Genomic DNA, 12,220 nt, shown 5'->3' with positions numbered 1-12,220 from the left:
TCCAAGAATTCAACTCAATTCTGAATGACCAAATATGTATTTCTTATACATCATAACATTGCAGTAGTGAACTCCAAACTCGCTTACCAGGTATGGAAATGTCTAAATATTCCGCCGCAGGCTGTTCTGCTTCCCAAGCAGCCCTAGGGGTGGGCTCAGGCTCTTCCTCCTTACCCTGGGAGGACAGCCAAAAAGGAATACCTCTCTATTCTCAGCTTCTCATATTTTTGTCTTCCTCATCCACCTTTGTGCTGCCTTTTCATTTTCCTCCCTGACTCTATTTCTAGGTAAGGGCTTCCATTTCACACTTGGAGAAGCTGAGGTCTTTCTGGTTGATGGTTCAGGGGTTCTGTCCTGAACTGATTTGAGTTAATGACCTACTACTCTGTAAATGCTTGATTTGCTTCCTCTCTCTTCAGTCTCATACCTTCGGGCCTGCATTTAATTATACCCTTGAGAAGCAGCCTTGTGCTTTTTGTCTTCAGGAAAATGTTCTTTAAAATAGCAGTTTTTTTTGTTTCCATCTTAGGTCATTTAGGCTCAGATGGCTCTTCTCTCGATTTACTTAGATTCACACTGTGAAGAGCATTGTGCTTTGGGTAATTAATCACTTTTGTATTTCCCCAACTCTACTTATTCTTCTATTAACTTATGCTTATTATAAAAATACCTGTTAAGAGTGGAAATAATATGCAAACAGTAGAACATATAATGAAGTGAAACCTGCTGTTTCGCAGTCCTGTTCCATTGAGAAAACTGTTGTTAACTGGTCATTGTGTACCTTTCTGGGAAATTAAATGAAAAGCACAATATATATGCGCTTCCCACCTTTTTCACCCAGATGTGCTCATGATACATGAACTGTTATGTATCCTGTTTTAAAAACCAAATTCAACTGGGCATATTTGAAGATCTAATTGCCTTTATTAAACAATTCATAAATGGGGCAATGTTCCATCTAAAGGGTAGAAAGGCTCCCTGAGGAGTTGTACAAGAAGGTTTTTGTTTTTTATGGAAAGCAGGGTAGGGCAAGAAAATGATAAGTAAAAGTAAAGAATCCAGGCAAGATCACCTTCCCTTTAGGGAGGAGGTAAGGGGGTCTTATTATTTGCAGATGACCTCATCTAGCCTCTGGTGGATGGAGAACACCCCTGTGACAGATCACCTTTGCACTTATCTGAAAATTCCTCATTCACAGGTTAAGACTAAATTTCTAGAGGAGGTTGAAACTGCAATTAGGTTAGTAATTAAGCCTTGGTTTGGTGACTGGGCTTGGCCTGAGAAATACCATTTTGGGCCTATGGTTTTCTTTAACAATCCCTATCAGTCTGATTTCCTGAAATCATGAATTGTTAGAAAACTCCCAGGATTTGGGTCCTTTAGGAGCTGTGTGGTGCTGTACATGTCACAACTTAACTCAGTCCTTTTCATCTCTGCTAAATGAGGACATTTGGTTTAGATAATCTCTAAATGCTTCTTTGGCAGTAAAATTCTCAGATGTTTTTATTTCAAGAGTTAGTTTTGGGGCACCTGGGTGGCTGAGTCGGTTAAACGTCCCAACTTTGGCTCAGGTCATGACTTAATGCCTCATGGGTTCGAGCCCCATATCATAGAGCCTGGAGCTTGCTTCAGATTCTGTGTCTCCCTCTCTTTACTCCTCCCTTCTCATGCTTTGTGTGCGTCTCTCTCTCAAACATAAGTGAAAATTAAAAAAAAAAAATTTTAAGAAAAAAAAGAAAAAAGAAAACAGTTTTTTATTTCAACTTGCACCCAATTGCTACCCTGTTTTTATTTCTCTTAACTCCTAGCATATTTTTCAAAATTTAAACCAACTTAAGATTGATTTTGCTAAATGGATCAGATTGGTGTTAAAAAAAACCCAATTCAACTGAGTAAATTTAAAGATGTTTATTCAATAAAGATAAATAAAGTAGAACAGAGCACCAAAGGGCTACAGAAAGGGAAAGGCCCACCCCCCACCTCAATAATTTAATTTTCTTTTTTCAGGTTTTTAATTCCAGTTAGTTTATGTACAGTGTAATATTTGTTTAAGGTGTAGGATTTAGTGATTCAACAGTTATACAACACCCAGGGCCCATCACAACAAGTGCCCTCTTAAGTATCAATCACCTATTTAACCCATCCCCCTGCCCACCTCCCTTCCAGCAGCCCTCAGTTTGTTTTCTATAGTTAGGAGTCTGTTTCCTGATTTTCCTCCTTTTCCCCCCTCTATGTTCATCTGTTTTGTTTCTTAAATTCCACATATGAGTAATATTATATGGTATTTATCTTTCTCCTAGTGACTTATTTCACTTAGCATAATACTCTCTAGCTCTATCCACATTGTTGTAAATGACAACATTTCATTCTTTTTGATGGCCAAGTAATATTCCATTGTGCATGCTCGTGTGTGTGTGTGTATGTGTGTGTGTGTGTGTGCCTGCCCGTGTGTGCATGTGTGTATCACTATCCATTCATCAGTCAATGGACATTTGGTCTCTTCCACAATTTGGCTATTGTTGATAATGCTGCTATAAACATTGGGGTGCATGTATCCTCTTGAATCTGTATTTTTGTATCCTTTGGGTAAATATCTAGTAGTGCAGTTGCTGGATCATAGGGTAGTTCTATATTTAACATTTTGAGGAAACTCATACTGTTTTCCGGAGTGGCTGCATCAATTTGCATTCCCACCAATGGTGTAAGAGGGTCCCCCTTTCTCTGTGTCCACACCAACATCTGTTCTTTCCTGTGTTGTTAATTCTAGCCATTCTGATAGGTGGGAGGTGGTATCTCATTGTGGTTTTATTTTGTATTTGTCTGACGATGAGTGATGTTGAGCATCTTTTCATGTGTCTGTTAGCCATCTGGATGTCTTCTTTCGAAAAGTGTCTATTCATGTCTTCTGCCCATTTCTTCACTGGATTATTTGTCTTGTGGGTTTTGAGTTTGGTAAGTTCTTTATAGATTTTGAGTACTAACACTTTATCAGATATGTCATTTGCAAATATCTTCTCCCATTCCATTGGTTGCCTTTTAGTTTTGTTGATTTTGTCCTTTGCTGTGTAGAGCTTTCTATCTTGATGAGGGCCCAATAGTTCATTTTTGCTTTTGTTTTCCTTACCTCAGGAAATCCATCTAGTAAGAAGTTGCTATGGCTGATGTCAAAGAGGTTACTGCCCATACTCTCGTCTAGGATTTTGATGGTTTCCTGTCTCACATTTAGGCCTTTCCTCCATTTCGAATAGATTTTTATGTATGGTATAAGAAAATGGTCCAGTTTCATCCTTTTACATGTTTCTGTCCAGTTTGAAAGGGAAAGGTTTTTAAAGGTAGGTGAAGGAAGTCCTAAAGAAACAAAACAGGGATTATTTAGAGCAAGGTCACTTTCCTTTGGGAGACAAAAAGTGTTTTATTAGGTGAATTACCTCTTTGGTGCTTATCAGGAAATTCTAGACTGACTAGTTAAGATTATATTAACTAGGGAAGGTTGTAATCAGGTATGTATTAAGCCTCAGTTTGGTGACATGGGCCTAGCACAAGTGACTCCCATTTGGTAACTGTTTTTTTTTTTTTTTTTAACAACACAAATTGGATTTCAGTAGAATTCTAACCACTGTAATTAATGCCTCATATTTTATACCATGCTCAGAGATTCCCTAAGTACCAACTTTGCTTTGCATTCTTAGAAGATACTTTGATTTCTTTAATGTGCATTTTTTAATGTGATTTTTCTTTCCAACAGACATAATAAGAGGAAGAAATTTTTGGTTGACCCCCGTTGCCACCCACAGACAATAGCTGTGGTCCAGACTCGAGCTAAGTAATTAATTTCACTCATTTTTTGAACTCAGGGATAGCATCATGCTCATCTCTGTTGTTTCTTTTCTTACTTCCAAACTGATTGGAAGCGAACCTGGTTTAAATTGCGGTTGTTGAATTTTACTTTCTTTCCCACTTTCTTCCTGAGATCTTGCTGGTAAGAAAAATGTGTCAGAACTGAGAGAACACATGAGTGACTTTAGTTGGCTCTGCTTTATTTATTTATTTTTAAAAATTTTTAATGTTTTATTTATTTTTGAGAGAGAGGCAGAGTACAAGTAAGGGAGGGGCAGAGAGATAGAGGGAGACACAGAATCCAAAGAAGGCTCCAGGCTCTGAGCTGTCAGCACAAAGCCTGAGAGGGGCTCGAACTCATGAACTGTGAGATCATGACCTGAGCTGAAGTTGGACGCTTACCAACTGAGCCACCCAGGTGCCCCACCTCTGCTCTATATTGAGTAACCATGCTATTTGTTTCCTTTTTGTAAAAATAAAATTAAAAGATTAAAATAATTTCAGCAATGTTTCAGAGTTTGCAAAGCAGAGGGAGAAAATGGAACTCTCCCACAATTAGGGTTTTGTGTGTATTCTTGCAAACATAGTTTATACAGAGTCCACTTAAACCTAGATGTGGTATGATATAGATTAAAGCAAGTGTACTGTACTTGTTTAGTGCTGCAATCAGATAAACAGCACAACTATCACTTGCCAGTGTGTTTATTTGCTTTCTTCTTGTTTTTTTGTGTCTAAAAAAATTTTTTTTTAACATTTATTATTGAGAGAGAGAGACAGAGCATTAACATGGGAGGGGCAGAGAGAGAAGGAGACACAGAATCTGAAGCAGGCTCCAGGCTCTGAGCTGTCAGCACAGACCCCAATGCGGGGCTCAAACTCATAAACCGTGAGGTCATGATCTGAGCCGAAGTCGGACGCTTAACCGACTGAGCCACCCAGGTGCCCCTTTTGTGTTTTTTAAATGCTTGTTTATTTTTGAGAGAGAGAGAGACAGTGTGAGTGGGGTGGGGCAGACAGAGAGGGAGACACAGAATCCAAAGCAGGCTTTAGAATCTGAGCTGTCAGCAAGAGCCTGATGGGGGGATTGAACTCACAAACTGTGAGATCATGACCTGAGCCGAAACTGAACACTTAAACCACTGAGCCGCCTGTTTTCTTCTTGTAAGAGCTGGGCAATCTCCCCCAACCCCATACCACCATCCCTTTAGAAGGTGTATTCTCACATATGATTGGAACTGGATGGTTAAGGAAGGTCTTTCTCTTTGTTTAATTGATGGCTTTCCATTCATCTAAAACTGATCCTGGGTGAAGGTGGTGACCTGGTGAGACAGCTCTGTAATTGCAGGAATTGATTCTTTAGTCCTAGGAAGCCATGTTCCTGATCCTCTCAGAAGGTTCTGGCAGGAAAGGGGTAATGGGAATGGTAAGGGAAGGTACAAGAGAGAAACAGAAGTCAGACTGTTGGCAGCATGTGGGATGGTGTGAAGCATTGTTACCAGTCAGGTGTGAGATGGGGGTGTGTGTGTATTGGATGAAGTTGGGGGGGGGGGGTGGTGGCAACGAGGAAGGACACAGAATATGAATTCTCTATCACTGAAAACAAATTTTACGGAGTTTCATTTCCTTTTGAAAACCAAAAGCATGATTGTTCTTTGTCTTCTGTCTTTCCAGATACAATGGAGTTCTCATTGAGCTGAAATTACCCCATGAAATGGACTTCAGTGGAAAAGATGTTAGTGGAGTGCTGTTCCAGTACCCAGACACTGAGGGGAAGGTGGAAGATTTCACAGAGCTCGTGGAGAGGGCCCATCAGACGGGGGTAGGCAGCTGTCTCCTTGTGGGGGTCCACGTAGGTCTGTCCCAACTTTGTATTATGATTTTTGGATGTGTCTTAATTTCCATATTTTTATCACTTGGAATGGTAAAACTGTCTCCTTCCTGCCTGCCTTCAAATTTGTGTTGTTCACCAATTAATTCCTGGTACATAGTAAAAACTCCGTAAATATTTTTTAGTGAATCAATGAGTAAATGGCATGAAACAACCCTCTGTCTGTCTGCTTATATTGGGGATAATTTGCTTCTCTCCCACTTCTTTCAGGGGAAGGGAACAACCATGTCCATTTTCTCTTGTTTCCTCTATAGAGCCTGGCCTGCTGTGCTACTGACCTTTTAGCTCTGTGTATCTTGAGGCCACCTGGAGAATTTGGTGTAGACATTGCCCTAGGTAGCTCACAGAGATTTGGAGTGCCACTGGGCTATGGCGGACCACATGCAGCCTTTTTTGCTGTCAGAGAAAGTTTGGTGAGGATGATGCCTGGGAGAATGGTGGGGGTAACAAGGTAAAGCAGCTCATGTTTCTACCCTTTTATTGTTACTATTAGTTTCTTTGTTCCTTCTTATCATAAAAGTTGTTGATTTCTCTCTAAATTTACCTGGGCCATGTATATAATAATTTATAACATATTTGTATTGAAGGCATATAAGTGAATTAAATTAGGTTGTTGAAAGCATTGAAAGACTTGATATTCTAGGTGTGTTTTTTATCTGACCAGTTTCATTCTCAAAAGCATTATCATGCTACACAGTTATGTAAAATACAAGTATAGTGAGAGATTATCATGAACATAATGTGATCCTAGAGGCCTGCCACTTGTTTATTCTAGTAATTTTTAAAAAATGTTTATTTGTTCATTTTTGAGAGAGAGAGAGCACCAGCAGGGGTGGGGTGGGGGGGACAGAGAGAGAGGGGGAGACACAGAATCCTGAAGCAGGCTTCAGGCTCCAAGCTGTCAGCACAGAGCCTGACTTGGGGGCTTAAACCCACAAACTGTGAGATCATGCATGACCTGAGCTGAAGTTGGACGCTCAACTGAGTGAGCCACCCAGGCACCCCGCTAGTAATTTCCAAATGTATCTTCCCAAGTGCTATTCATTGATAAAACTCCTCAGATTAAGAATTTAGATGAATGACATGATCATTACTGGGGAAATTTAGCATGATCTTTTAGACTAGACCTTTCATAGAGGTTGGACTTACTAACCTAAGTGAATAGTCTATATTAGTGAATGATGTGAATTTTTGAAATACTCATGGATTATCACATAATAGCAAGAGGCACCTTGCTTTTCAGTGTAAAAATAAATGTCTTCAAATATTCTTACATTAGTTTCTTTCAATGATGTGTCTTGACCAGATGAGATGAGGTAAAGACTATTCTAATTAATAAAAGTTTAATATATTAATTATTGTCTGCTGATTTTTATATTGAACTTACTTTCTGAAAAATGGACCCCAGAGCTTGATGAAATACAGGATAAGACTGCTGAATCTTTGTGTTTATCCAAATACTTTTCTTTTAATGTGTATTTATTTTGAGAGAGAGAGAGAGAGCGCGCGCGAGCGAGCAGGGGAGGGACAGACAATCCCAAGCAGACTCTTCACTCAGCATGGAATCCTACTTGTGGGGCTTCATCTCCCGAAAAAGAGGTCACAACCCAAGCCAAAATCATGAGTAGGTCCCTTACCCGACTAAGCCACCCAGGTGCTCCATGTTATCCAAATTATTAACTGTATTCAGAAAGAAGGAAAATTTTTCTTATAGGTGGTAAGATTATTAACATTCTTTTTTTTTAAGTTTTTATTTAAATTCCATTTAGTTAACATACAGTGTAATATTAATTTCAGGTGTACAATTTAGTGATTCAGCACATTCTTTTTCTTAATAGCTGTATAGTTACTTTAGATTTCCAGTGAAGAAATTAATTCCTTTGTGAGATATTTCCCCTTTTCCTGTGTGTGCCAAGAAGCTCATAGTCAACTTTAATTCTCATTAAATTTAATTTTTTTTCATTAAATTTAATTTTAAATTCAGTCCACATTCACCATCATTATATTAGCCTGGGTAATTCCTGGGAAGTTTCCATTCAAGGTTCCTAGCTTTATTGTGTATACCTTGGTCCCTCCCTCAAAGTACATACTAAAAATTAGTAGTCCTATTTAGAAGTGGACGGCTTGGTAATTATTTCCTTATGGCCTTGCAGCCGAATAAATTCGCTGGGTTCCCTTCAAGCTGGGAAGGAAAGAAGCAGGTCTATTTGTGACTACCCTTGGTGTAGTGATTATCTTTGCTAACTAGATGTTTTATTCTCTGCCCAGAGATGCCACTGGGAAAGAAGTGTATCGTCTTGCTCTTCAAACCAGGGAACAACACATCCGGAGAGACAAAGCTACTAGCAACATTTGTACAGCTCAGGTAGATCACATGACTGTCCTTCCCACTGAATGCCTTATAATCTGTAGACATGAGCTGCTCATTCATTCACTTAATTTTCCTTCACCACCTGCTGACCAGTGTGCACACCAGAAATGGAGAGATCTTATTGGTAGAGAAGCCTTGTGATCTTGTCAGAACCAAAATACGATGTATTTACCTAGAGCTCTGTCCATGTACAAACTTTATACTTCAGTGTCTCTAGTAATCTTGGCCATAGGCAGGTCCATTATGGGTGGCTATTGGGCACCTTGTCTTAGGGCTAAAATGGAAGCCCTCCAGGAATGTGGTGAGGAAGCAAAGTGAGAGTGTTTGAGGTGACTGTGCTTGAGGGGATGGTACAGACTGACCAGTTGGTGGTGGTCTTGGGGTATTCTTACTGTGGGCTCATGAAAATCATTCTTGAAATGGATGGAATAAAAGAGGAGGAGCTTCGCAAGTTCCTGATGAGCCTGGAAGTTGCCCAGGACTCAGGTCAGAGGGAGCAGTGTTTGAGACCCAGCCAATTTCTAGGCTTAGGTAGAAGATGGTTCCTGAGCATCCAATCCATTCTAGGTCCATCTTCTCCATTCAGGGTCAGAGAAAGAGATCTCACCCATACCTCATTGGATAGTACAGTAGTTGTTTCTCTCAAGGCATTGGCTCAAAGCACCACCACCAGGTTTTAGAAACCCTTTCCAGGGTCAGTAGATGATAAGGTATTATTAAAGTTGGTTCTATAGCTATTGGTCTTTGGAATACTTTCCTCAGTAGGTTTTCCTGTATTTGTTGCCTCAAGAAGGTGGCTGCTTCAGGGCACCTGAGTGGTTCAGTTGGTTAAGCATCTGACTCTTGATTTCAACTTAGGTCATGATCTCACTGTTCATGAATTTGAGCTCTGCATCAGGCTCTGCATTGACAATATAGAGCCAGCTTAGGATTCTCCATGCGCCTCCTTCCCCTCCCTTGCTTGCTCTCTGTCTCTTTCTCTCTCTGTCTTTCTAAATAAATACATTAAAAAAAAAAGGTGGCTATTTCTTTTCAGGTAAGAGCTCTTCTATTACCTTAGGATGGAGCTAGCTGTCACAAACTTTTCCTCTGTTGATAGCAAGTTGAACTTTATACGATGCTGTTACTTTCTGTAGCTTACCCTTCATTTGTTGAATTATCTGCTTAAATATTTCTCTGTCCTCTGCAGCTGACTGCTCCTGTCTTGCCCTTTCTGCCCATGTTCTTCCAAAAAAATGCCGGTCTGATTATAAGTGAATTAAGGGGTTTTCTTTAGAAAAAAAATTTTTTTTTACATTTATTTATTTTTGAGGGACAGAGAGAGACAGAGCATGAGCAGGGGAGGGGGAGACAGAGAGAAGGAGACACAGAGAGAAGGAGACACAGAATCTGAAGCAGGCTGTATGCTCTGAACAAGCTGTCATCACAGAGCCTTATGAGGGGCTCGAACCCACATACTGTGAGATCATGACCTGAGCCAAAGTCGGATAGTCAACCGACTGAGCCACCCAGGCACCCCAAGGGGTTTTCTGCTTCAATGTTTGGAATTAATTTTACAGGTGAACTTGGGCTGAACAAAGGTCTCTATCTTTTTCAGCAATTATTAAAGTCATATTTTCCCTGGAGATAGCCCAACTCTGTCTTCTCTGATTTTAATTTTCTTATTCTGGAGAACTTCCAGCTATGCATTGTCTATTCCATTTCATGAGTTTCTTTTCATAATTGGTTGTATGAAGCAGTTGCCCATAACTCCAGTGTCATTCTCTATAAAGATGCAATTATTCTTTTTTGTTAGGAGATGATGTATCTTTGGAAATGCTCCTTGAGCTCTCTGTCTTCTGATTTTCTACAGCCTTCTGATTTTTTTTAATGTTTACTTATTTATTTTGAGAGACAGAGAGAGAGAGAGAGCAGGGGAGAGGAGGGGAGGGGCAGAGAAAAAGGGAGAGAGAGAATCCCAAGCAAGTTCCAAACTGACAGTATGGAACCCCATGCGGGATTTGATTCCACAAACCATGAGATCATGTCATGACCTGAGCCGAAATCACGAGACAGACACTTGACTGAGTCATCTAGGTGCCCCAGCCTCTGCTTCTTAAAGCAACTGCATCGTGTTCTCAGGCTGCCCCTTTTCCTCTTGAGTATGACAGGCTCCACACTGTACTTGTCCTTGCTTTGCAATGTTGGTGGTACAGAGATTTTTTTTTTTCCTTTAATCTCTGAAAGTGTGTTACTAAATTGTTTTTAAAAATTCTTCTGTATACTTGTGATATTTCACAGATCTCTGAATTTGCATCATGTTCTTTGTGTTTTCTTACGTCTTAGGTTTTACCACCACAAGCCATTTTTTCATTAACTTTTATCTAAACTCAGGTGTGTTCAGATATAATTTACATTTCATCAGCTCTTTCACTGAGGTATACCTTTCCATAAAATTTGCCCTTAAAAAATTTTTTTTTTAATGTTTATTTATTTCTGAGAGAGAGACAGAGTGCAAGCAGGGAGGAACAGAGTGAAAGGGCTACATAGAATCAGAAGCAGGCTCCAGGCTCTGAGCTGCCAGTACAGACCATGAGATCATGACCTGAGCCGAAGTCAGATACTCAATCGACTGAGCCACCCAGGTGCCCCAAAATTTGCTCTTTTAAAGTATACAGTTCTGGGGCACCTGGGTGACTCAATGGGTTAAGCGTCTGACTTCAGCTCGAGTCATAATCACACAGTCCATGGGTTTGAGCCCCGTGTCAGGCTCTGGTCTGACAGCTCAGAGCCTGGAGCCTCCTTCAGATTCTGTGTCTCCCTTTCTCTCTGCCCCTCCCTTGCTCATGCTCTGTCTTTCTCTCTCTTGAAATAAACATTAAAATTTTTTCAAAAAATAAAGTATACAGTTCAATGATTTTTAGAATTTTTATAAAGTTGTGCAACCATCACTGGCATTCATTTCTAAACATTTCATCATCCCAAAATGAAACGTTCCCATGAAGTGATTGTTGTTCTCCATCCTTTTATCTTCCCTGCAGCCCTTGAGAACCACTAATCTACTTTCTGTCTTTGCATTCTGGACATTTCATATAAGTGGGATTATACAATAAGTGGCCATTTGTGCCTAGCTTCTTTCACTTAGCATAATGATTTCAAGTTTCATATATATTCTAGTATGAATCAGTACTTCATTTTTTTATGGCTGAATAATATCTCATTGTATGGACATACCACATTTTGTTTATCCATTCATCAACTGATGGATATTTGGGTTGTTTTCACTTTATTCTATTTTGACTAAAGTGGTTATGCACATTGATGTACAAAATTTTGTGGGGTCATGTTTTCAGTTCTCTTAGGCACATACTGAGGAGTAGAATTACTGGGCCATATTATAAATCTACACTGAACTTTTCCAAAGTGGCTGCATCATTTTACATCACTTTCACTAGTGTATATGGGTTCTAAATTCTTCATGTTTTCACCAATGCTTGTTACTGCCTTTCTGGTTATAGCCATCTTAGTGACTGTGAAGTGATATCTCATGTGGATTTCATATGAATTTCCCTTATAACTAATGATTTTGAGCATCTCTATTATTTATTTATTTATTTATTTATTTATTTATTTATTAAATTTGCATCCAAGTAAGTTAGCATATAGTGCAATAATGATTTCAGGAATAGTTTCCAGTGATTAATCCCCTATGTATAATACCCAGTGCTCATCCCAACAAGTGTCATCTTTATGACCCTTGCCCATTTAGCCAATTCCCCCACCTATAACCCCTCCAGCAACCCTCTGTTTTCTATATTTAAGAGTCTCTTACGTTTTGCCCCGCTGTTTATTTTACTAGTTTTGCTTCCCTTCTCTTATGTTCAACTGTTTTGTATCTTAAATTACACATATGAGTGAAAGCATATGATATTTGTCTTTCTCTGACCGACTAATTTCACTTAGCATAATACACTCTAGTTCCATCCATGTAGTTCCAAATGGCAAGATTTCATTCTTTCTGATTGCCAAGTAATAATACACACACACACACACACACACACACACACACACCACATCTTTGATGGACATTTGGGCTCTTTCCACACTTTGGCTTTTGTCAATAGTACTGTTATAAACATTGGTGT

The 12,220-nt window shown here is 39.5% G+C and overlaps 1 protein-coding gene across 1 annotated transcript in view; it reads left to right on the top strand.

Moving 5' to 3' along the window:
- The window catches only part of GLDC (glycine decarboxylase), a 98,800-nt gene that overhangs the window by 33,084 nt on the left and 53,496 nt on the right, over positions 1–12,220 (top strand). Inside the window, exons 5-8 of the mRNA XM_043565679.1 lie at positions 3,746–3,823; positions 5,509–5,656; positions 5,980–6,176; positions 7,994–8,090. Coding sequence (XP_043421614.1) covers positions 3,746–3,823; positions 5,509–5,656; positions 5,980–6,176; positions 7,994–8,090 — 520 coding nt within the window. The remainder of the gene's footprint in view (positions 1–3,745; positions 3,824–5,508; positions 5,657–5,979; positions 6,177–7,993; positions 8,091–12,220) is intronic.

The sequence above is a fragment of the Prionailurus bengalensis genome, chromosome D4 (genome assembly GCF_016509475.1).
Source record: "Prionailurus bengalensis isolate Pbe53 chromosome D4, Fcat_Pben_1.1_paternal_pri, whole genome shotgun sequence".
NCBI classification, from domain to species: Eukaryota; Metazoa; Chordata; class Mammalia; order Carnivora; family Felidae; genus Prionailurus; species Prionailurus bengalensis.
This window is presented reverse-complemented; position numbering and strand designations above follow the sequence as displayed.